At 50.1% G+C, this 26,534-nt stretch overlaps 1 protein-coding gene across 4 annotated transcripts in view; it reads right to left on the bottom strand.

Moving 5' to 3' along the window:
• The window catches only part of GRM4 (glutamate metabotropic receptor 4), a 226,497-nt gene that overhangs the window by 29,013 nt on the left and 170,950 nt on the right, over positions 1 to 26,534 (bottom strand). For all 4 annotated transcript variants that reach the window (XM_014598265.3, XM_019484893.2, XM_014598267.3 and 1 more), the window contains 3 exons: positions 8,895 to 9,095; positions 5,012 to 5,148; positions 688 to 1,623 (listed from right to left, as the gene is read on the bottom strand). In XM_014598265.3, the coding sequence (XP_014453751.1) occupies positions 688 to 1,623; positions 5,012 to 5,148; positions 8,895 to 9,095 (1,274 nt within the window). The remainder of the gene's footprint in view (positions 1 to 687; positions 1,624 to 5,011; positions 5,149 to 8,894; positions 9,096 to 26,534) is intronic.

The following is a 26,534-nucleotide window of genomic DNA, read 5'->3' as shown; positions in this document are numbered from 1 at the left end:
TTTAAAAGCATGACACCCACCACGTGCAGCCTCTGCTCACAGCTTCAGTGTCTTGGGAATGGCAGGTGATGTGCACATCCCCTTTCTCGGCTCCCGAGACATTAACAGCAGTCCTGAAGAGGCTGCATCACCTTTAAGAGGCCCCCAGGGTCTCAGTGCCTCATAGGATCAGGATTTTAATCTGCAGCTGAAGTAGGAGGGAGGCATATGAAGCAATGAGGTAAAGCCCTGTGAGCCCAGTCCATAAAGGACAGGAGTCTATTATACCATTGGCCCTTTAGCTCTGGCTGATCTTGGGGAAGATGGGGAGAAGGACTCTCTTATGGGCATATTGAGTATCTAGGGTGAGTATCTAGGGACACCACATCATTTTGTCTGTACTTTCAGAGCTAGCATCAGTTGCATCCAAACCTGTGGGAAGGTAAGGGAAGGCAGGACATGAGAAAGCAGGAACAAAAGAGACAGACAGAGAAGGGGCCAAGAGGAAACAGGAAAAACAGAGGGAACTGATGAAGATGGAGGTGGAAGGGTACCAGATGCATCCAGTCAAGCAGGCCCCATTCCCTATGGGAATCCAGTAGGGTCATACAGAATCCCTGCACCTCGCTCAGGACCCCTCCTTCCCCACCTTCCAACAAATGAAGGGTGCCAGTCACGAACCGCACCCAACAGCTCTCCCTCCCTTACCTTTTCTGCTGACTGTGATGTCCCGAAAAATATGGGAATGAAGGCTAACCAGACGATGCAGGTAGTGTACATGGTGAACCCGATGGGTTTGGCTTCGTTAAAGGTCTCCGGGACCCCGCGGGTCTTAATAGCATACACAGTGCAGGTCACCATGAGGAGCATGCTGTACCCAAGCAAACAGATGAGGGACAGGTCAGAAATGTCGCACTTGAGGATGCCCCGGGCAAAGTGGGGGTTCGTAGTCCGCTGGTCCTCATAGTCAATGATGGAGTGAGAAGGGTCCACAATGAACCAGATGCAGACCCCCACCAGCTGCAGAGAGATGAGGCTGAAGGTGATGACAAGTTGGGAGGCAGGGCTGATGAAGCGCGGGGCACTGACCGACTTCTTGCCCTGCTCAAAGATGCGGTAGATGCGATTGGTCTTAGTGAGCAGGGCAGCATAGCTGACACTCATGCCCAGCCCCAGGAAGATGCGTCTCAGAGAGCAGGTGCCCAGGTCAGGCTCAGCGATCATCAGGAAGGTGGTGGCATAGCAAAGGAAGATGCCCGTCAGCAGGACGTAGCTGAGCTCCCGCCCGGAGGCCTTGACGATGGGCGTGTCATTGTAGCGCACAAAGGTCACCACCACAAAGAGGGTGGCGATGATGCCCATGATGGCAATGAAGACGGGCACCACAGCCCAGGGCGAGCTCCACTCCAGCTTGACGATGGGGATGGGGACACAGCTGGTGTGGTTCTCATTGGGGCGCTCGCTGAAGCGGCACATCTTGCAGTGGAACTCATCCAGCTGGTACTGGTACCCATCGCAGCGCTCGCAGTGCCAGCAGCAGGGGATGCCCTTCACTAGCTTCTTCCTCTCACCTGGCTTGCAGGGCAGGCTGCAGATAGAAGATGGGAGCCGGTTGCCTCCGCCAGGCCAGTGCATGCTTTCTATCTGCAGAAGGAGAGAGGAGACGCCTTGCTGAGCAACAAGTGCCTCACCAAGGGCACCAGGGCCTGGTGCACCAGTCAGCTCTGGGCACAGCATGGGGAAGCACTGGGGGTGATCATACTCCTGACCTGGATCCCCCTTCAGCTCCTCAACACTGTACTGCAGCAGCCCTTCCCCACCTACTCTAGAGCAGTGCCCCCATTTCACACATGCAGCATCCCTTGCTGCCCTACCCTCACCCCTCCTATGAAGCTCCTTCAATGCACCTCTTTCCTTCCCTCCATCCCCAGCTCAGCCTCACTCCAGTAGTCTTTCACCTTTCCCAACACAGGCTGGTGTCATGACGGGATCAAGAAAGCACTGGGGAGCAGAGATGATGTCCCAACACTCATGCCACCATCAGCCTGGGATCGATCAGAATCTAGGCCTCCAAAAGGATGATGCTGGTGCACTGACCTCCTGGCATCAACTTCTACTCTTGTCTTTAAATAAATATGCACAAGAGCGTAGAAGTCTGAGGTCCAAACCATCTCCTGAGTCACTGCAGGACTAATATGACTCCTAACTGGGAGTGGGACTTGGGCTCCAGGCAGGTCCTTATACCTTTCAACAGGATTCAAGCATCTTCTGTTCTGAGTGGCCACATTAGAGAACTGGAACCCACCACTGGGGACTGGGCTACAGTCAATGGTTGTGAGGAGCAACATGACAGTACCTGATGCTATGTTGCTCCTACCTGGCTGTTGCTGTTAGAGGGAGTGTCATCTGAATGCTTGGCATGGGAAATACTCCCAAAGGAATGGGTGCTGGTAAAAAGGCTGTTGCTCCTACTATGTGTTGCTGCATCTGCAATGCAACTGTTCTTCCTTTCATTCACGCATATCGAGCAGGGTGTTTCTGACCCTCCATGATACTCACCAGGATGCTGCAGGGGCTGAGAGATGAAGAAAGAGCCCAAGAGCTCAGGAGGGAGATAATATACTGTGGTAAGAGCAAAAATGGCTCACAAAAAGAGGTGGTCAGGAATTCTCAAATAAAGCATTCCCTCCCCATCCTCCACCCACTTATCGCAAAAAGGCCGATTTATCAAAACCAATACTGGGTCCAGGTTGAGTTCAACTCTTTTTCCAATGCAAGTCTTGAAATTGTCCAAATGATCCATCTGGACATTTTTTAAATGAAAATTTCCACTTTCCAGTTTGAAATTATTCTTTGTTTCAAATTTCAAGTTAAATGGTGGTAAAACTTAAAAAAAACATACATTTAAAAGGCAAAATCAAAACAACATGATTTGCCGTTATCAGAACAAAGTCTTTCAACTGAGCTGATCCCATTGCTTTTTTTATGTAAACAATTTTGAGATTTCAACTTTTCATCCCAATTCAGGACAGGAAAAATTTGCAAACTTCAAGAATTCTCAAGGGATGGGAGAACTGTTTTCTGCCAATTTCTACTTATGGGGTTGCCGGACGTTCTGGCATTGGAAGGACAGGAAGAAAAATGGAGCTGTGACTAAAAGCTATTTCTTATTTCTGAAACGCAGTGCCTCGCACCTATTTAGTACCATCAACCCAACCAGGCTAAGGTGCAAAACTGCTACGTACAAAGACCATTTCTAGAATCGATGAGCTGCAGCTATCCCTGGAGTGGAAGGACGAAAATGAGAGAGAGAGAATGATAAGCTCAGCAGCGACTGTTTGTTGACCCAATGCAAACACAGTGCCTCTGGGAGATAAAAAAAAAAAAAAAAAAAAAAAATTTAAAGCCCCAAGCTCAGGGGCAAAGCTAGGACAAAAGACAAAGGATTTTTTTTTTTTTTTTTTTTGCCTGAGTTAAAAAAAAACTCTCAGTGACCTCTTTGAAATGCTTTGACAATCAATTGCTTTGGAGCAGAGACTAGAAATTTGGCCAATGGCTCATTGTTGCATCAGGGATGTGCCTTTTGCTGCCCCATGAAAACCCATCTAAATTTGGTTGATTCATAAACCTTTGAAAAACTACCATTCAAACAGGCTCAGTAGACACTTCTGAGAGGTTAGCCATGAGCAGTGACTGTGCTCCAGTTGGCTTTCCTTGCAGGACTTTTCTTTCAAGTGCAGCAGGACTTCCCTTGCAACTGCAACTCTGAGTTGCACAGACTGTTGTATCCACATCCTGATCTGAGAGCAGGGAGCCTGTCTGTCCTGTGCGCTCAACGACAGCCCTGTTGGGCCCTGGCAGCATGAAGGAGAAAGCATCTTGGCTGAATGCAGAGGATACAAGAGCCGGTACTGAAAATGCAGTATAACAGATGGGAAGAAAAAATTTGGGGTCCAACAGTAGTCAAAGGGACTGGTCAGGAAAAGGGATGGGTGAGGATGGGGGAGGGAGACACAGATCTGATGATGAGCAAGGAGAAAACTGGGTCTGGCTGGATAGGCAGAATGGACTGCACAAGGAGGGAATAGTCAGAAGAGCCCATGGGCTTTCAAACACGTTCACCTCCAGAGCCTCCAAAATGGACCTAAAACAAATGGACATTCACCTCCAAAAGGACCCAAAACTGCACACACACAGCCTCTTTCTCTGCTATAGCAAATGTCTGTGAAACCTGTTGGATAAGGGCTCTGCTCCCTCCTCGTGCCAGCACACAAAAGGGCTGACCTCTCCTGACTGCTCTCAGTTCATCCATTCACTCAAGTGTCTGAGCAGTGGCTCTAAAGGGTCCATCTCATCAGCGCATCTCCATACGATGCCCTGTGAGAGAGTTTTGTTTTTTGCCACTTACTTTTAAATCATAAAAAAAAACCAAAAAACTGGAAATGGCACATAAAACAATCCTACGTCCAAAAACTGCTATGATCCACATGAAGTCAGAAACTCGAGCATTAGGAAATGCTGGAATCAAAGCTACCGGTGCAACCTTAAATGGGCCACTCATGCACACGCATTAGGATAGAGCCCTTTAATTACACACTCACGTACTAGGGAGAAAGCAACGAGTGAGAATGTCATTAAAGACTGTTTCATAATACACACACACAAGGAGGCTGAACTGAGGTTGTGCGGGCAGCCTTAATTATGGCATTTCTTAACCTAGGAGTGCTTATCCTTGCACCCGACACTCCTCAAGGGTGTTCCATGAATGCAGAACACATTACATCCTTCCAAAGCTAATAGTGTATCACGCATAAGTTGGGAAGAGCTTGGTTGGCCACAGTAGTGAGTTAGTGCAGCCAATTTGGGTACTGGGGATTTCCATCCCCTGTAAACCAGCTGCCAGGTCATTTCTCTAAGATTAGCACAGAGGCAATGCTGCCCAGGGAATGCTGTAGAGCTGCTGGCCTCTCTCTTTGCCAGATGCCTCTCCACTGACTGTACAGGCAAATGCAAAACCAGTCCAAGGTCTTACATTTAAGTGCAGGTGATCGCTCCACTGCCCAATGACTTTGTACTCGGGGGTGGAATTTCGGATCTGGTACTGGTAGATGTCATAACGGCCAGGTGCATCTCCATTCTCGTTGAACGTCACCGGGGTCCCAGCAATGCCTGCAAGACAGGAAGGGATTAGCATCCAAAGGCAGTGCACTTTGCTGCACCCTGCATTGAATCCATCTGGCACAATCTAATCCGGATCCAATAAAGTCAGTGGGCTCTTTGCTCCTAACTCCAAGAGGCCCTTAAATTGCTGCCATCTTCCACGGTCCTTACAGCATTTTGGGTCTCAATAACTATGATAAAAAATAGCCCATCCTAGCAAACCTGTCAGGGCAATGACTGACCTCTCAGAAAAAAATCACCTTGCTCATGTGGATGAAGATAACAAGAGACTCATTTGGCCTGAACCTCAGATAGGGTAGATCAGCTCAACTGTGGCTCTAGCCCCCTTCAATTCTCCAAACAAATTTCATTTCTTTCAAACAGAAATCCCCATAACCTGTACTTGGACATTGCAGCAATGGGTATTTCTGGTATCCTTGGGGCTGGCCGCTATGACTCTTTACTGAGCAACAATAGCCATTGGGACAGACCTGAGCCTGAGATTTCCTTGCCTCAAATCTAGGAAAGTCTTCTAAAGCCTTAATTCAGCCTGTATTTAAACACCCCCATTCGGCAAAGCACTAACCACTAACTAACCGGTGCTTAGCTTTTAGAGAGGACTTAAGTCCTACTGCCAATGCTCAATTTAGGTGATGCTAATCCAGAGCCTTACCCCTGTGTGAAGAGAAACTGCAGAATTCTCCGCCCGCTCTAGCGGTAGTGTTTCACACTCACTTTGCACAGATGTAAACAGCTATAAAAGGTGCGAGGCCAGGAAGTCAAGCTGAGACATCATTAGTGAGCGAAAGAGACGGCAGAGATAAAGGAGCGAGAAATGATGGAGATGGAGAAAGAAGGCATAGCTAGCAGAGACACCAGCAAAACTAACATGCTCCCATGTCGAAATCAGCCCTTAGACTTGTCATTTATCTGAGCTGTTCAGTTTCCCATGTGCAGCTGATTTCAAAGATGCTCAGCAGGTCTCCCTCCTGTCCCCTAGTGGCCCGTACGTCCTCACAACACCAGCCAAAATCTTGGTGTCTCTTTCCTAAAGCACTGAACAATAAATCCACGCACAGCAGCAGTACATCATGATGCAACATTGTTCATTCAGTGGGAACAGTAATCTCCTCTCAGCATTCAGTTATGCAGCTCGCAGAGGGAAACAGAGACACAGCACCTCACATTTATATGCAGCCCGGACAAACGTGGACTTCATAAAATTGCCGGCTACAGGCAGTGGCTCTTGGCAGGCTTAGCCCAGGGAAGTGCCACGGGGGATTTCTCAGCACAGATTCACACCTCAAACCTGGCACACAGCGTGCCTTGCTGCTGCAGTCACAGGCTGCCCCACAAGGCCTGGAGATCTACCTCAACCTCGGCCTGCAGCACCTTCTCCTGTTCCAGGCCTGGACCTCTCACAGCTCTGCAACAACCCTCATTAAGGACTGACCTAGTGCAGACAAGTGCTGAGGTGTCCACCCCTGCCCCAGACCTAGACCCACTCTGCTCGCCCAAAACTGCAAAGGTCTTTCATACTGGACAGGTCTGCAGCAGCCTCTGCTGAGCACATGCCACTTGCAAGGCAGTGAGCTTGGTCTATGGGCTGGCAAAGACAAGGGAGTTAGACAACAGCACCAACTCCTCCCACCTGCATGACCTGGGGCACCCTGTGAACCCAGGCTGGTTTGCCATGGGGGAAGGAATTAACTCACTGCACCACTGAGCCATCTTCAGATGTAAAAGCAGCAGGGTTTGATTCAGACCCGGACAGAGCAAAGACTCCTGAAGCGTGTACGGCCAGAGGCATGGCTGGCTTGGCCCCGATAATCCGTTTCCAGAGAGCTTCTTCTTGCTGCATGCAAAACAACCTAAGCACCCCCCTGCACACACACCTAACCTGTACCTGAGCTTTCCCTCTAGGGACAGAGCATTTTCTACCTTCGTCTCATGCCACAGACACCCCTGCTTGCATGACAAGCTATGGTTGGCAGCTGAAATACAGCCAACTTCAATTGCAACTCAGGTGCTACAGCAAACAAGGTTCTTTGGGTGAATCTGATATCTGATATTTCGGTGAATGCTACAGCTGCATTCATGAAATAGCGGGAAGAGGCTACCCTAATTTAGGCTGAAGTTCAAATCCAAGGCCAAAGAGGAAGCAAAAAGGTAATGCAAATCATAAGTCACTGAGAACAGATAGACAGGTCCATAATACCCCATTGAAACTACAGAGGGACTCTTAAGAAAGAATACATGTAATTATCCACATTGCAATTTGACCAGGACATGCTAATTCATGAGAAGTACTAGGGGCTCTTTAGCCAGTCCTATAAATTTAGCCTAATGCCTTCACCCAAAGCACTTTGCCACTTGCTTAAAATTACTCGAAAGTTAAATCAAGTGAATTGTACAAATAAATACTAATAAAAAGAGAGAGCCGAGAATTGAGCAAGAGGGGAAGAGGGAAAAATAAATAAGGAAGACATATTGCAGAGAAGATCACAGAGAAGAGATAAATAGAAGCAATAAGCAGGACAGGACAGAAAATGTTTATTAAAGAGAAATAGTATGGGGAAAAGATGAGTTTCCAGGAGAGATCTGAAGGAAGACAAAGATGTAGCAGAATGAATCAGACAAGACACTTATTTCAACAAAGGGGAAAGAAGAGAGCAAGAAAGAATGGAAACAGAACTGGGAAAGGAATGAACCAACAGTGGGTGGTCTCACACTACAAAATAGAACTATAAAACAAGAAATTTAGGGCATGTCAGCATGTTCATTAATGCGTTTTTGCTAATGCGCATTAAATTTAGTACCTCTGGGCACTTTTACACATGCTCCGGAGGTGGAAAGGAGGATAGCGCTTTAATTAGAGCAAATCCCAGGACACAGAACTCCCCACAGGGCTCATATCTCCAAATGAGCCCTGGATCTGCAAAACAACTCAGCTGCCATTTAGGTCCTTAGGCTTCACCTGCACTAGAAAGTTGCTGCATACTCTAACATGGTTAATGCTGAATAGCTTTCCTAGTGCTCATACAGTTATACCAGCACATGAGTTTTCTGCCAGAAAAGCATGGGAAGAAGAATAATTGTACCAATTGCAGAAGAACGCCTGCATGCAGAACATGGCTTGTGCCACGCTAATAATCTTAGTGGAAAAAAATTAATTGCACATCTACCCACAATAGCAGTGTAGCTAATAGTTCTCAGGATAGATCCACCCTTGAGCAAGTGGTCGGAGTGGGCATTTTGAACACTGCCTGTGGGAGCACACGTCTTGCGGCCTCTCAGCCTGCTCTGAAACCACTTGGTCTTTATGAAAACACCATCCTTCATTTTCAAATGTGCTTAGGGAAAAATCTGGCCTTTAAACAGCCTGGGCCTCCATTTCATCAGCAACACTGGGGCAGCAATAACATCAGGCTGTCTCAGACTGTGCCTTCTTTCATCAGGGATAGTCTGTATCTGTGTGCGTAGCACCCGGCCTACTGGTGCCACCATCTCTGTTGGGGCTCTTTGCATTACTGCAATACACAAATCAAGCAGCGAGTCCAGGCTGAGAGCAGGGGTGGGGACCTGGGGAAGGGCCCAATTCTTTCTTGTGCATACCCCACCCTGTGAGAGAACCTCCGAATCATCCCGATGCTGCGAGTACTGAGAGTGCAACATGTTCCTCCTCCTCTCTCACACTCCCGCTCCTTGTCACACCAAAGGACAGGCCCTCCCCATACATACACAGGCATACAGACCTGAGAAGTTGACACTGCGGATGTACTTGAGGAGCTCCATGCCATCCACCGGGTCCATCTTGGGGCAGAGGCCGACCTTACCGGGACACAGGTTCTTGTGCATGTTGTGCAGGGCGTGCCCCATGGCATAGACGGCATCGATGACAAACTGCACCTTCCCCTCCTGCTCATACGAGGAGTCCTGGCCGATCCGCTCACGATCTGTGGATGCACACGGTATAAGGCTGTGAGGAACCCACTCACTGGGCTTTCCATGAGGGCCAGGGCCATCACAACCAGCCGCTGGGCTTGGAGTACTGGAAGTGCCCTGTGTCCAGCACCCTGACCCCATGCCCCACCAGCCACATGGGAGGGGAGTACACGGGAGCTCTCCATAAGCCATGTCCCTACCCCATTGTATTTACAGCTAAGAGGCTGCACTGAAGCATAAAGGCATCCCCCAAACCAGCAGTCCTACCACTTTCTCCAGAGTGACTCAGGCTGAGATTTTGGGTTGTGGCCGTGTTGGTCTAAGGACGTAGGCAGGCAAGCTTCTTTGGGTAGATGTGATATCTTTCATTAGACCAACGGAGTAGTTGGAAAACTCAGGCTGAGATGACAACTGAGTCTGCAGACTAGCTGTAATTGCACTGGTTGGTGATCCAACAGCATGGTTGTATATATGGCAGTTGAATAGCTGACCGCTTCCTTCTGCAGTGCACTGTAACAGCTTTGGCAGCTCGCTCCAGGCAGAAGGCAGGGTAGCATTGCACCTTACAGACTAAATCTGAGAGGTATAAGCTTTCATACACAACTCTGTCTACTGCTGACTTCAGACTAACAAACTAACTACCTCTCTGAGCTCGCTGCAGCCCAGGCTCCTACACCCCTCTGGCAAAGCCTGTGTGGCGGACCGCGGTGTAGCACAGGGATACCCGAAGTCGCTCGCATTCAGGGAACAACTATCCACCCTACCGCAGAGCTCATCAACCCTGCTTCTCTTGTCATTCACCTTCTCAGAAAGTTAAATGACTTCACTTGAAGCTCTAAGCTACCACAGCCAGCTGCTTCCAGGACCTGAGCTACTTCATTTGAAGCTACTGTGATACTGCCACACTATGCTGCAGCCTGCAGAAATACCCCGATAGCTGCTGGAAAGTTGGCACAGAATGCACTGAGGCCATCCCCACAGCCTTTTGCCCAGCACCAATCCCCATACAACGGTTGCTGAAACGAGGCGGTAAGCGCAGTGGCTCTGATGTTCAGACACGCTCCCATCAGAGGGGCAGGGGTTGGGTTGTTCTGAAATTAGACCTATGATAATTGAGGGTGCAGAAACTCAGGAAATCTTGTTTTAGTTCTGGTCACTCCTTCCACCAACCTGCTGCATAACCTTGGATAAATCCTTCAGGGCCTGATTTTCAAATCATCATTTGGAGATATCATTCAGGTCAGCTGTGAGTCACGAGCACCCAAGATCCATAAGAATTTGGCCATAATCCTTCTCTATGCCTCGGTTCCCCTAATGCAAATAACCCCTTTGTCTGCCTTCTTTATTCAGAGGCAGCTCTTCAGAGCAGGACCAGTCTCATCCTATATGGGCGTACAGTGCCTATTGCAACTGCTGCAAATTATAAAAACAAGGTCCTACTGCAAGTCCTAGATAAAGCCACACCCTTGACTCAACCTTTGCCAGATATGGAGGTATATGCAACCCAGATCTAATTTTTTGTGCCTCGAGTGACTGTCTATCAATATTTCTCAGGGAATAGCTGGGAACTGCTGAATGCCTATTGTGCAAAAAATCTCCCCGTGAAGCATAGTAGCATCATTTAATCACTTATAGTTGTTTAGCGCTTCCATCTTAACACTAATCTCTGCTCTAAACCCCATAAAACCTTTCAGCTAGTTAGAACTCATCTTTCCCAGACAAGAAGTTTATGGTACATAAACTTTACACGGTAAACACTAACAGCGTCAGCATGGAAATATATTCTAAACAGCCCCAAACTCATCATGAAGCCTAAAGGAGGCTGCGGTGGATGTTTCTGAAACTGGGCCAAATAGTAAGCAACATCCCAAACCTGATATGGATGTAGAGATAAAAGCTGAGCACTTGGGAGAGGAGGAGAAGGAAAACAGCTCCCAGTGCTGCATGAAAGCTCTCTGAGTCGGTACCTATCTCCTTCCTCTATGCCAAGCTTTTTCCAGCACTACGATATATATTTTTCAGGAGGTCCCACCTCCTAGAAGAGGGCCTTCCAGGAGAGGCAGAATAACCTGCATATGTTGGCGGGAGTGTTTGGGTGATGATGTAGCAGTGATGGTCTAGGAAACACAAGAGGCAAAGATTTTTGTGGGTGATCTCTTTTACTGGACCAATTGCATGGTTAGGATGGACTTAGACAAGCTTTCAAATGCAGCACGGTCTTCTTCAGGTCACCAGGAGAAGAATGCACTGCATTTAAGAACTTGTGTAAGTCTAGCCCAACCATGCAGCTGGTCCAGTAAAAGAGGCCACCCACTAAACCCTTGCCTCTCTGCATTTCCTTTGCAACTAGTTATCACTGGAGGGGCTTCTCAACATCCCCCCTGATTTAATGTGATCGCTGTGGCTCATGTGAGGTATGGCACCTCCCAGGAGGCAGTGTGGTCTACCCTCTGGGTGAGGGCAGGCGCTCCGTCCTGGCAGCTGCATGGCCGCAGTGCCTCGCAGGAAGGGCATCATTCCCTATAGTATGTGGGGCTGTGGCTGAAATGCCAACCCCATCCTGCCCTGCACCCAGGCACAGCCTGGTCCCATCCTTTGCGTTGTTTTGTTTCCACCGCATTGGAGCTGTCCGCAGTTGGCACCGGGCCATGTGGTATGTATTTTCTGGCATCTCAGGGCTCTCATACCCCAGTCATGGTCTAAGCTACAGCTTATGCAAATATTATTCATCTCCCCACATGCCAGTCTCATCCATCTTGCCCTTGGCATCTACAGTATCAGTCTCTCGGGAGCTATCAAGTATCAAGGGACTGTCTGCGATATCCATCACTTGCTGCGTGCCCTCTGTCATGTTCTCACCACCCCTTCGATCTCCTCCTGTCCTACTCCCTGACTCCTCTGATGCCCCCAGCACTGACCCATAGATTCATTCCCAACCTTTCCTGCCAACCCTGGATTACAGGATCATTCAAGTATGTGGTAATTACCAGCGACAGCTGCCTGCCTCTCCCTGTCATAACTGCTCTTAATGGGACTTGAAACATGTTAATCATTTAGCAAAAGACACCGATTAACATAGCACACTGTTAATTAAAGCTAAGGAAAAGTCCCCTGTGGTGTAGCACTGCATCAGAGAGCAACGGATGGGAGCTTCCTCAATACCCCAGTCACAGCCCCTGGAAGAAAGCCCTCCAGACACCAGGCTGAGCACAAGTGAGCTTGGATTAGGCTACGGGCATGGAAAGCTGAACAAGTAAAAGGAAATGGAAGCTTCAACGTACGGGGGCCAGGGCAAGGTGGGGTTTCCATGAAGGGCAGCTGCTAGATGCCCACCCCAGCCCACCCTGGCAAAGTCCTGAGGTTTGCTCCTCTGTTTTTCGGTGCGGATGGGACAGGAGAAGGTTGGAACCTCCTGGGTTTGGAAACCTGGCTGGCAACTCTTCAGCAGGTTCAGTACTGGGGAGCCAGCTCTAAACTGATGCACCCCACGGACAGGACCCAAACACACAGGATCAGATTAGACCTTGGTGTGAACAGAGACTGGGCAGACTCCTGATGGGGGCTGCTGCACACAGGCTGACTCTGTGGCTCCGTCCCTCAGCCTGAGCTGCACGGCCCAGTGTGGAGAGAGGTTGCAAAGACCCCCCAGCCTTGCGCTCCCATCACTCGAGGACTGAGGAACTCCATGCAGGATGCTGAGACTAGACTTCCCAGGGGGCTGGGACTGGCTGGAAGGTGGCACTTTACGTCTGCTAAAGCTGCTGCCTCTGCTGAGTTCTTTGCCTCAGTGTTCCTAAGCGAGGGGCACGACAAGTCTCTCACTGGGGTTGTAGAGAGGCAGCAGCAAGGCGCCAGACTTCCATGTGTAGATCCTGAGATGGTGCAGAGTCACTTGGAGGAACTAGATGCCTTTAAGTCGGCAGGCCCGGATGAGCTCCATCCGAGGGTGCTGAAGGCACTGGCCGACATCATTGCACAGCCACTGGCGGGAATATTCGAACGCTCGTGGCACACGGGCCAAGTCCCGGAGGACTGGAAAAGGGCCAATGTGGTCCCCATTTTCAAGAAGGGGAGGAAGGAGGACCCGGGCAACTATAGGCCAGTCAGTCTCACCTCCATCCTTGGTAAAGTCTTTGAAAAAATTATCAAGGCTCACATTTGTGAGAGCCCGGCAGGGCAAATTATGCTGAGGGGAAACCAGCACAGGTTCGTGGCAGGCAGATCGTGCCTGACCAATCTAGTCTCTTTTTATGACCAGGTTACGAAACGCCTGGACACAGGAGGAGGGGTGGATGTCGTATACTTAGACTTCAGGAAGGCCTTCGATACGGTATCCCACCCCATACTGGTGAACAAGTTAAGAGTCTGTGACGTGGATGACTGCACAGTCCAGTGGGTGGCGAATTGGCTAGAGGGTCGCACCCAGAGAGTCGTGGTAGATGGGTCGGTTTCGACCTGGAAGGGTGTGGGCGGTGGGGTCCCGCAGGGCTCGGTCCTTGGACCGATACTCTTCAATGTCTTCATCAGTGACTTGGACGAGGGAGTCAAATGTACTCTGTCCAAGTTTGCAGGTGACACAAAGCTATGGGGAGATGTGGACACGCCGGAGGGCAGGGAACAGCTGCAGGCAGACCTGGATAGGTTGGACAAGTGGGCAGAAAACAACAGGATGCAGTTCAACAAGGAGAAATGCAAAGTGCTGCACCTAGGGAGGAAAAATGTCCAGCACACCTACAGCCTAGGAAATGACCTGCTGGGTGGCACGGAAGTGGAAAGGGATCTTGGAGTCCTAGTGGACTCCAAGATGAACATGAGCCGGCAGTGTGACGAAGCCATCAAAAAAGCCAATGGCACTTTATCGTGCATCAGCAGATGCATGACGAATAGGTCCAAGGAGGTGATATTTCCCCTCTATCGGGCGCTGGTCAGACCGCAGTTGGAGTACTGCGTGCAATTCTGGGTGCCACACTTCAAGAGGGATGCGGATAACCTGGAGAGGGTCCAGAGAAGGGCAACTCGTATGGTCAAGGGCTTGCAGGCCAAGCCCTATGAGGAGAGACTAGAGAAACTGGACCTTTTCAGCCTCCGCAAGAGAAGGTTGAGAGGCAACCTTGTGGCTGCCTATAAGTTCATCACGGGGGCACAGAAGGGAATTGGTGAGGATTTATTCACCAAGGCGCCCCCGGGGGTTACAAGAAACAATGGCCACAAGCTAGCAGAGAGCAGATTTAGACTGGACATTAGGAAGAACTTCTTCACAGTTCGAGTGGCCAAGGTCTGGAACGGGCTCCCAAGGGAGGTGGTGCTCTCCCCTACCCTGGGGGTCTTCAAGAGGAGGTTGGATATGCATCTAGCTGGGGTCATCTAGACCCAGCACTCTTTCCTGCTTATGCAGGGGGTCGGACTCGATGATCTATTGAGGTCCCTTCCGACCCTAACATCTATGAATCTATGCTCCCTCCCATCCTCTGGACCCGCCTCGGCCTTACAGCCTTGAGACCTGCTTGCCAGAGGGCGACATGGAATCAAGATTATGCGACAGGCACAAGGTTTCCCATAAGAAAGGCCACATTAAAAAATTGGTAGTTGTAAGCTCATTCAAGCCCTGACCTGACCTCATAGGAACTGTGAAGCAAGCCCTCCATGCACAGGAGCTGGAGCAGAGCATTCCCACCCCCTTCAGCCCAGCAAACAGGAATTGGAAGTGAAGCTGGGAAAGTCAGCTAGGGTGAAGAGGTGGCCCTCTCTTCCCCAGCTTACCTCTCAAGGAGGAAGGGAACACAAGAGCATGCAAAGGCTCTTGCGGGTGGGCAGTTTGCAGCAGGTTCCTGGTAGGCAGGGAGCCCCCGAGGTGGCAAGGATAAAGCCAAGGAGAAAAGAAACAGATGTTCACATTTCTCAGCTTCCTAAGAGCCTGGAACGTGACAGATCTCTTTGCAGTGCTGGAAGCTGGTACCGTGAGCAATCAAGGGGCACCCAACCCTTGCTGCCAAGTGGCAGAGACCAACTGGTCTCTGCCATCCTCTATCCATGCACGAAGCCATGAAATTCCCTGCTGTTATCCCTGGCTTTTTGCATGTCGGGGGCAAGGGATGATGGCCCACAGCATCCACTGGCCAGGTCAAGCCTGAGCAGGGGCTGTGCAATCAGGAGATACTTGTTTTTCTCTATCTGAGAGGGCTGAACTGAGGGCAGTGCAGCAGGGAGGTTCTCTCAGCCGGGCGCGATGCTGATACGTGTCCCCAGCAAGCACTTCTGTTAGCAGCATCCCTGCTTACGCACCCCACGCAGAGCATGTTCGCTTGCTCATGATGCTGCCTGGTGACTCACACAGGGAGACGAAGGCAAGATCAGAGAGGTGAGCATGAGGGATATTACTGAAGAGGAGGGAGAGGACGTGAGAAGGAGGTGGGGAAAGAGAAACAGATAAAGGGAAAAAGAAGGGAGGGAGAGGCCATGCTTCCCACGATCTGCCCTCCCCTGGAGTCCACTAAGAGGCTTCTGCTCTGTTTTTCTCCCAATACAAACCACCACCAGCACACGTCCCATCTCCACAACATCCCCGTGACATTAAGGAAGCCCAGAAGCAAGAGAGATCACAATGTGCACACCTCCTCACCTCTGCTAAACAAAAAGGCAGCTGCTCCTAAAGCCAGGCAGGCAGGAGCGGGGCAGCGGGAGGCAAAACAGAGATGCGAGAACGACACACGCTGGCATCCCTGTTTCGTGCCGCTCCCAAACTCCACCAGGAAGGAGTGTGGAGACGCGTTCATCAGCCAATGTGCCTGGTTGAGAAGATGTTAGAACAACCGATACAAACTGACCAACAAGAAAAGATAATATCAAGGAGGTAAATTTACAGTCCATCCTTCAAAGTTATAAAAATTCTCTCGGACTTACATGGAGATTACTCATGCGAAGCCCGTCAAGTTCTCCTTTCTTCCACGTTATTGACAGGGGCTATTAATCTTCTCCCTCAGCTTAGGGCCCTTTCATGCATTCATCTCTCAACAAGCAGACAAGCCACTCTATCTTGTCAAGATAATTACCCATTAAAATAAAAAAGGGTGTAATAGACTTTACTCCAGAGCTACACCCAAGGGGATGCTCTCCCAGTGCTCCTAAGGGGTTGCTATCTCGCAGATAAAACACGTTATCGTAAGACCAGCAGTATGTCACATGTGTGTTCTTCAACGTGCTCCCTTGAGGTGAGAGGCATGTGGCATCTCTTATCAGGTACATCCCTGTGTGACACAGAACCAGGAAAATCCCTTGTTGGTACGTTTCCATGCATGGCTGAGGGTGTGCAACTGCGCATAGTATTGTGGGATGCTGAGCACATCATAAGCACATTGCTTGCATCTTCCATAGGTTGCTCACCATGACTTGCCAACGTGCAACTGTGGGTTGCTCTCAGGATAAATTGGCTTCAGTGCCCACTTTGTTCTCCTCCAAAAGAATAATCAGCATGTTATAGGCAGTCCTGCAATGGGTCTCTACAACGAAACAAGGGCTCACTGAACTCTCTCGGGGCCTTTCCACCAGCAGAAGCAGCAGAAAGCCCACGATCTCTCAAACTGATCCGTTCCCCAAAGATATTATAAATGAGACTTCTAGTTTGGAAGAAAATATTTGCCAACAATGGGAGGTATTTTCCTTCCTGATACACATCACTGAGGGAACGCCAATCCCAAAGTATATTTTCTGTTTCTCCACCTCACTGTCAACCCTGCATCATCACCCCCTTCCCAGGCTTGCCCTAATATCCTGAGAAGGCATGAAAAGATAGAGAAGGAGGACGGGCACAAAAATTAGAAGGGAAGAAAATACCTTCCTTTTACAGGAAAAAAAAAAAATGACTCTTCTCAATATCGTAGAGTTAGGAGATCAAATCCAGACCCTGATTCTGGATTTCCCTACCCTCCTGCCTTGAATTTCTGAGCCAGAACTGATTTAATCAGAGATTTTTTTTTTAACTTCTACAACATTTAAATTTTAAAAAAGCTAGCACCCTCGAGCATAAAGCCCCCAGGTGCTTCGGACAAAAAGAGAAGTCCTCTGGGCAAAGGTGGCCTTTGATGGGTTGTACTGACTTTCATGGAATTTGTAAGCCAAAAATCACTTTGGGCCAAAGTTTGCATAGGGGTTTAGGTGCTTATTGGTGCATGTAGATGTCTAGTGGGGTTTCCAGAAATTCTTTAGCAAATTAGGTGCCTAACTCCTATTGAAAGTCACTGGCAGTGCTGGGAATTATTGTCCCAATGGGTACCTTACTGCCTCTTTAAGAGATCCAAGTCCCTTTGTAAATCCAGCCCTAAACATTTGTAGTGAAAAATGATCTCCCACCACTGGAGCAGACTGTGTTAGAACAAGCACCTCCAGTTCTGGCTAAAAAGGATGGAAATCCAATGTCTTCCTCTCAAAACGCTGACACCAGAATACACATAGAAGATAGACATCCATCTGCATCTTCTAGGAAGTCAAGGAGAGTCCACCATCATCATTCCAGGTGACTGAACACCAGTCAGGTGCCAGTACAAATTTTTCAGCCTCTCATAATCTAGCTATTAAAACACTGGATTGTCAGATTCAGGACACATGGGTTCAAGTCCCAGCTCGCAGACTTTGGGCGTGACCTCTGGTAATGCACCGAGGTACATCAGCACAGCCACAAAGGTCTGAGGCAGCACAGGCAGGCACATCTACAGTCATTTCCAGTTACCCAGCCCAAGTAACAACAGCAGAGAAGCCATCAATGCAGACTTCAGCCCCAGCTCACAACCGGCTTATATCCCCTGCTTCTGCAGTCCCCCACCCTGAAGTCCATGCTGTGTTCACACTGCTATTGTTAGCCGTGCTAACTAGATTAAACCTAGCACAGGTATGTGTGGGCATGCTGTGTCTGGGCACGATTATGCAGCCTTGCCTGGCTGGATTATGAAATCCTGTGCGAACACATGGCTCATCTCAGTAGGCGTGACTCAGATAACAGCCGTCAACCAGCAGGCTTGGGAAAGACACCGTGTGTCCCATCACCTTCTGCCAGACCCTTGTCCAAGCAAAGGGACCTCCTGATGGCCAGCTGAGCGCAGAGTGCACAGACGATGAAGGCTGAGCTCCCCTGCCACCCCTCGTGGGGGGCCTCTGAACCCACATTAGCCCACACAGCACAACTGCAGCTCGCCCTCCCGCTTTCCTGGCTGGCCCTGCACTGTCGCAGATCAGAGGAAGTCTCCAAGGCTGTTACTGCAGCACCTTTTGCTGGGACCAAAACGCTTGCCAAGAGGAAATTAGGCCAGTGCAGGAAAATGCAGATCAGGCAGCAGAGTCTTGTGATGGCATGTTCCAGACAAGAACACAATAAATCTCTTTGAAACTCTCAGTAGATTAGGCCCGCGGAGGGAATGTGACCCTGCTGATTATAATAGCAGGGTCGCGCATCGTTCTACCGGTCTGATAATTAATTTTCAAGTACTCAACGAGCCTTGCCAGGCACCCCTCTGAGAAGGGACGCAGCTATGTTCCCCAGCAGTGAATGAGAAAGGATTAGCATCAATTCCAATCACATCCCTGGCATTGGCTTTCAGCAGGAGTTAATCAAAATCACTCACAGTGCTGCTCTCCCCAGCACAGAGGTGACAGTGCCCCAGACCCTTTGGGGCTTTTGTCTCACCACTTCTCCCAGCATGAGTCACGGCAGGGAACAACGAACGGTTGCTGGCAGGGGGCAGCCATCCACTTGCTCCTCACCCCGCTTCTCTTCCGAGTGGGAGAAGAAAAAATGGTTCAGGAGCTCTGCTTGTGTGTCCAAGCTCCCAGCTGCCACAGTCTCCATCCCTCCTGGAACAAGATGCTCTAGGGAAGAAGGCAGGACCATCGGCTATGTGGGGGCGCCCAGCCTTCCCCAATAGAAGATGCTACAGGGGGTGGGGGAAATGGCCATGGGGGAGCTCCCTGCTAGTCCAGTCCTGGTATCTGCTAGCAGGTGATCCCTGGAGAGTTTTCCAGTGCAGGGAGATATCCACTGCCTGGCTCACATGGTGCAAACTTGCCTTGGCACACTGGAGCCTTGCCCTAGTTTCCAGCCCAGTTACAGCAAGAGCAACTGAGATCTGGTTCCACCTTCCTGGCACACCATGGGAGAAGGGCTTTTCCCCTCCGCCCCAGGGATTCAGCAGGGCTTGGGGGATGGCAACACCTGGCAGCAGGAGGACAATTTCCTGGTGGCAGCCCAAATCACACAGACACCTCAGGCCCGATTTTCCAAAGGTCCCGAGCACCTGCTATCAGCAAGAGCCGCGGTCACTCAGCACCTCTGCAACCTTGGCTCAAGCTGCATTCCCCATGAAACGGAGGCACCCAGCAGCCAGGACCAGTTTCTCTTCTGCTGCAAAATGAGCCTGAGGCAAAGCTGAGATCAGGGCGTGGGTCCACTGCCTGGCATATCTCACTTCCCTCAGACCCAGCCTCTCGACAGGTGCTTTTTATCATCTGAGCCAAGAGGCGCGCAGTACAAATCCTCACATATGTTCTCCTGACTGATACATGCTGTACTGGGCGGAAAGAAAAAAAACAAACCCTGCACATTATCAGCAAGAGACCAGCAAGGAACAAAAAAAGGCAAAAGAACATGAAGAATGGCAGCCAAACCAACCCCCTCCCATTTCCTTCCCTCCATCCACGTTAGTATTCAGCATCCAGCTGCAGCCTGGCCTTAGCTGCTATGCAGATGCAGACAGGAGCGTGCAGAAATCCCCAGGCCCAGTTCAGAACAGCATTAACATCCAACCTCACAAAGCTAAGGCCATTAATTAGTTTTCTAGTAAAAAGGGAGTTGAGGGGGAGGGGGGGTGGGAAATGGAGCCAGCAGCCTTTGGGAAAATCCTGCTGGCCTAAAGCTGTCTGCTTGGCTAAGGGCTCAAGATGCAACCCCCCGACGCACCCTCTCTGCCTCCCTTACCCAGCCCCTTCCAATGATTTCTCTCCTGGGCGAGCCCTCCTCTCCACAGTTCCCATTACAGGCCCTCTCTGCTCCAGTCTGTATCCATAACCCTGTGAATTATTGAAAAGGCAGCAGGAGGAGGAGCTTTTTTTGGTGAGTTTGACTCAACCACATTGCATGGCAGCAGAAAGGCGAGAAAAGAGCAAGGGGCAGCAGCTCCTTTGCACACAGAGCACCCTCAGCAGGTGCTGCCAGGTCTTTGGGGTGCAAAGTGGAGCGAGAGGCTGTGGGAAAAGGGTCCCGGCTCAGATGGGAGCAGGGTGGAGTGGAGAAAGGGCCTAACCAGCTGGAAGGTAGATGGACCCCCAGTACGAGGAATGCTGACAACCACCAGTGAGGGAAAGCTGCGGGATGCATCAGGAAGGATTATAAAGTTGGAGACAGAAGTAACAAGTGCAACATTTAAAAAGTCAGTTGTGCAAAGGTACATGCCTTTGGAAATGTTGCAAAAGCAGCCAACATGCTCCAGAACCATACTGCTTGACATGAGTACTACTCTGATAGTGCTGGAGTGATGCGATAGCCCTGGTGGGCCAAGGTTTATGCACTGGACTACATAGATTGGAGTTGGACCCATAAAAAACACCATCACAAAAATCCTTGCTTCTCATACTATTTTGAAGCATGTTCCCTTCCTCTTACTTGCACAAGGGGACGGGGGATCCATAAATCTTCCAGCACTGCACAGTGCTCCACTCTCCCCCACTGCACCGGGCAGGGAGGGAGAAGGGGGTGGCCAGCTTGCAGGCTGAGCGACGGCCTACCATACTGTGCCGCCGCGGTGTCCCACTCCCTGGCTCTGGGCTCCAGCACTGCCAGGTGCTTCAACCCCAGCCTCCTCTACCACTGCGGTCTGGTGAGAGACTGGAAAGCCTCCCCACACCAGCAAGTCCTCACTGCCCGTGCCCTACAGCATGCACTTGCACATATTCCCTGGGACCAGAGTCCACACTCCCTTACTCTGGTATAAATCAGGAGCGACTCCATCATGGGGTGATGTGGGCGGGAGAGGAGAATTGGGCTGCGCTCTTCCAAGCAGCCAAGGACGCCCCATGACATCTTCTAACCCCTGCAGCACCCACCGGCTGGAGAGATGCAGCTGCATTCAGCTGCGGCAATTTTGAAGCGGAGCACCCCAAGGGCTGTACGCACATCCTTGGGTTCAAACTATTCCGTTTTCGAAACATTTCCAAACCCGTTTCCTTTGGAAACATTTCACAAGTTACTTCCACACCCTAAGAGGGATGCGGGACCTGCCCTGAGCTGAGGTCTTGCTAGAAAGAGGGCGGCGAGCAGCTCGAGGCAGAAGCAGGCTTCGGTGGTGACGTGAGACAATAAAGGACACTGATCTCCCGTAGCTACAGGAGCAGAGGACTTGGCCAACGCGTAGCAGCAGCGACAACAGAAACAGTTTGAAGACATCCTAATTGTGTCCCGGGGCACAAGGAGCCAGACAAGAAGAGACAGGAGTGACAACTGGGGAACCGGCTCAGAGAGGCTTTACCCCCATCAAAGCGCAGCGGCTGCCGTTACTACGGAGACTGCAGCATTTCGCTGGGTTGTAAACGGTAATTGAAATGAATTTTCAAGGCTGAGATAAAATCGGAGGCCCTGAAGAAAATTTTAGAAACAAAAAGAAAGAAAAAAACACCCTGAGAAAACAAAGGGGAGGAAACACGAAAAGAAGACAAAAGGAAAAAAAACCCCACCACACGAAGATGCACACAAAATCACCCACCCCGCACACTCCCAGCCAAGGAGCACCATCAACAGCGGGGTGTTCCCCTCTGCAGGAGGCCTACCTCTATGTTTTTTTATCTGGGATCATTTTCTCTTCCCTCACTGAATTATAAAACCTCCCTGCAACCGTTCTCTCACACTCGAGCATACATTCCCACTCCCAGGCCTGTGGTTTTCCAGCCATGCTCGGAGAGCCCACGGCTCATCCAGGCTGACCCAAATGCAGCTGCCCACGTGCAGCCCAACCCTTTGAAGAACAAGGGGGACAACTTTTCCTAATCCAACCTTTGCCATCAGAGCGCTGAGAACAAGCCAGCTCTTTTTTTTCCTATTGCCCAAATTTTAAAACTCGAGGAAGAAAATGACTCGCGTTGGACTGATTCAAAACAAAAAGTGTTTCCCATTTTTCCAGCGAAATAAAATAGGTTGAGGAGGAGGAAATAAAAATCCAGATCAAACCAAATGTTTTTATTTCCAGTGTTTGTGCCCCCCCCCCCACTTTTTTTTTTAAATAAATCGAAGGAAATGTAGTAGCAAGTCAGCCTTTGGAAATGGAAAACTAAAATATTTCACTGGTAACATGTCAAAACATAATGTTTCACTATAGGAATTTTTTTCCAAGCTTTTTAGGGGGCAAAATATTTCGACGGATGTAACACAAATCTGCTGTATGCTTCATCTGATCCAAACCTGGGGGGTTTTTTGGCGAGAAAAGTTTCAACTGACAAATTTCTCCCAGCTCGACTCGGCAGTCACAGTAAGGGCCAGATTTTCCAAGCAAAGCATCACCGAGCAGTTTGCACTGTGACAATGATGGGCTGCCATCCAGCTGAGCCAGGCACCCAACACACTGGGACTCCTGGATGCAACTCGTCTGCGGCTGTCTCGATGGCAGCTAAACTCACTTGAAAATATGCCTCTGAACACAGTGACAGAAAAGGATGTTAAAAAGGCAAAGCATTGCCATTGATTGCGACCCATCATTTGCTGGGGTTTCGCTCCCAATTCAGCAAGGCTGCTCGGCTCACAAGTGAGCTTTAATCCCAAGTATGTGCTTAAGTGCCTTCCTGCATTGGGGGCTTCTTCTTCAGGCAAACTCATGAGAGCCAAAGGACTTGCAAAGGGGCACGTGATGTTTTGTAGCCAGATTGCCAGCTGGTAGAAATCAGTGTTGCACCCGCCGCTCAAGTCTTTGGGGCAGATTCGCAAGAACACGGTTCCATTGAAATCAGTAGAGCTATCCTAATTCTCCCCCACGGTAGCTGTGGCCCCAAAACCACACGTACTGAAAGGGAAACCAAGCACAACCCAGCAGTCCAGACGTAGCCATCGCGAGAGTTTTGGGGTTCACTCCAAGCACACAAGGAAATTCAAGGGCACGAGCCCTGTATAAAACACCAAAAGAAACCTTTGCACAAACCCCTGAGAAGCAAGATGAGCTGGCACCATGCTGCCAGCTTATTTATTGCAATCTGTGTTGCTGCTAGGTGCTGTTGCCCCTCTCTGTTTATTTGGTAAGCAAACATTCTGGAGATAATTTATTTGCTGACAAATTCAGATAATTTAACGACAGTCTCTGGGATATTTGCCATGTCACAGAATTTCAGCTGCCTCTGCTAATGCTGCGCGGCTGAAATATCGCTTGTTTAATGTTACATTATTACGAAGATGAAGACATCAGCAGCTTGCGCCTCCTGACAGTGTGGTTTGCCTGCTGACCTTTGGGGATTTCCTGGGGTCACGAGCGCTAATGGGGGCCTGAAAGCAATGCTCAGGCTTTCAGATTTGCAGTGACGATAGTAAGGGAACGTGCACAGTGTTAACACCATCCCTGGTGCAGAGGGAAGGAGATGGAGGGAGAGGAGGTGGATATACAAACAACGAGGGTAGGGGCAGCTCTCTCTCAACTCCACCGCAGAATATTTTCTTCTCCCTTTCTGCTTGGTCATTAACACACATAATAATAAGCACCTTGAGGCAAGCACCATCTTTTTACGCTATGCTGGTACAGCGCATGATCCCACAACTCCGCCTTCCTACAACTCTTGCATTCTCTTACTCTCTCTAGGCCCCGAGTAAGTTACTACACATACACCATACCTAACGCGAATGGACCGTGATCTCTGGTTGGCACTCTTAGGTGTGACAAAACCCACAAACAGATACAAAAGCAGATGATCCAGACAATGCCAAGAACAAGACAGGCTGAAACACCTGCAGGAAAAAAAATAAATGTTGCCCACGGTGTTATCCCCTGGCTGTCCCACCTCACCTCTCTGCGGCTGTGGATTCTCCTGCCATAAAAAAGTCAAAGCACTAGCCAAGCCCTGTCCTCCTGGCGAACAGGCTGGTGAACTGGGCCGCCACTTCAAAATTCAGCAGCCCAAGTGGCTTGGTAACCGGCCTGATTCCTCCTTCTTCCCCTTGTGCATGCACACTTATACCTCTTCAAAACACGTGCAAAGCACAACCATCCTGATACGATCATCTTTCTCGCCTCCTTCACACCATTGTAAGCAATTCCAGCTTGGGCCCCCCAAAAAACAGATCCAATCCACCCCCCAGCCCCACCCCAGCCATGGGGAGCACAGAACATTGTTGGGCATGGTCTTTCCTAAACACAAGCGTCTATTCATGGCCAGGTCCCATACTATTGCAAATTAGGAGTGTTCCACTGGTTTCAACACAGCAATGCCAATTCACACCAGCTCAGGATCCTGCCCCAAAGGTCTTATTCATCACAGGACACCAGACCCTGGAAAATTGTCTTGAAGGGTTAATTCTGCACACCCCAGATGCAGGGCTGAGATGTCTGAGCCTATTTACCCGACAGCTTGCACTCAATATAGTCACACACACCTGGGTAGAGCACATCACTTTGTTCTGCATGGGTGTAGATGGTAAGGTGTGGTGAAGACAGAAAGCCAAGCCTAGGCTCTCCCCTAATAGCACTGATACAGTCTGGCCAAGTATCTCCGACAGGCAATAAAAGTGATGGGCCGCTCTCCTGAATTCGACGTGGGGCTGCACTTCTGAGTTCACTCCAGAGAAAACAACATCTTTCACAGGAGCTGCGGAAAGAGCCGTCATTTCCTGGGCAGGCTCAGGATGGAAAGGCCAAGGGGGATTTATGATAGGAGGGGAGAGAGACAGCAAATCGCTTTCTTGACCAGGGGCACAAAGTGAGCAGCGGGCACTTGCAGAGCAGCAGCACAGAGATTCACTGCCTTGGACACGTGTCTGCACGGAGAGGTGCTGAGCAGCCTCTGCTCTCTCCGAAGCCCTGAAGAGAGGCAGGGGCTCCGCCCCATCATTCATAGCGATATAGAGAGCTTCCTCCTGTGCCTCACCCTGCTTTGGAAGCAAAAGCAGACTTATATCCTTGTAGCTGAAAACACTTTTACAGCCCAGTGGCTGCTGCAAACTCAGCCCCTGCTTCTTTATAGCCAGACTGCACAGCGTGTTGGCTGCCAGTCACAAGCCTTTCAGAGAAGATCCAGCCCTTGGGGTGCCCCGATCACAAGCCGACAGCTTAACGCCTGGGATTTTCAACTTCCCTCCGAGCAGCTAACGGCACCTGTCTCACTTTCTGCCCGCCTGACACCATATCACACTCCCGGCACTGTCCGCGGGAAGTTGCACCATTATCATATCACCCAGGGGATGTAAAGACTCAATCGAGCTCCCCGTGGGGCTTCAGAAGAGACCTGGAATAAAGCCCAGAAATCCTGAACTGCAGCCCTCTACTTTCACTGGTGGACACCACTCCTCCCCCCAGGGGTGTGACCGAACCCAGGGCCCCGCTCCTCCCAAAGTCAGGCATAGACCCCATAGTCTCAGCATCCCTACAGCCTAGGATGCAACTTGTCAGAGAAAGGTGCAGTGCAATACTCAGCTACATTTATCATGGCGGGGGAGAGGGCTGAAGGGAGCTCTTCTGGCATTTGCAATGACAGGTCAAAAGTATTCTGCACCAGGCTGCCTCTGCAGAGCTCCCCGGGTGCATGACACTTCAGAGCACTGCAGGCAGGATCCCAGGGGGAGCATGTGAAAAGGACCCGGTGAAAACAGCCTTGGTCACTGTTCCAGAGAGCAAACCCCAGGGGCAGCACAGCATGACCTCAGTCTCATCATGTTTCACAGCCAGCATCTGTTCCCTGCCCCTGCCATCTTGACAGAAACTCTAAAGTTGCATGGCCTCCTCTCCCCTCGGTCTTGGGCGAGAAGAGAAATTGCACAGCCAACAGCTGCAGACACTTTGAGCCTTGCAGACAGACGGTATTTGGGTAGGTCGGGCAGAAGTAAACAATATGCTTCCTAATACGGCCAAATACAAAGCTGTACATCCAGCAGCAGAGATTTCAGGCCACACTGGGAGCATCTACATGTTGCCCTGCGGCAATGTAGCAACACGCTACATCACCATACAGCATGCTATGGCGATGTAGCAATCATGCAAGTCTATACATGATAGCTAGCTATAGCTGCATCGCTGTCGTGGTGTGCTGCCTGCTTATAGCACACCACTACTGTGACGTAGCAGGGAAATGTAAGCTTGAGCTGCCTGTACAGCGCAGTACAGGCGATTACTGTAGACGCACCCACTGACAATATAGGGCACCCACTGACAATATAGGGCACTGCATGGAAAAGCAGTGCTTCCGAAAGGGACTCGGGGTACAGATAACCAAGATGAACGTGAGTGCCG

The sequence above is a fragment of the Alligator mississippiensis genome, chromosome 14 (genome assembly GCF_030867095.1).
Source record: "Alligator mississippiensis isolate rAllMis1 chromosome 14, rAllMis1, whole genome shotgun sequence".
Classification (NCBI taxonomy): domain Eukaryota; kingdom Metazoa; phylum Chordata; order Crocodylia; family Alligatoridae; genus Alligator; species Alligator mississippiensis.
The sequence above is the reverse complement of the archived record's forward strand: the minus strand, read 5'-3'. Positions and strand labels throughout refer to the sequence as shown.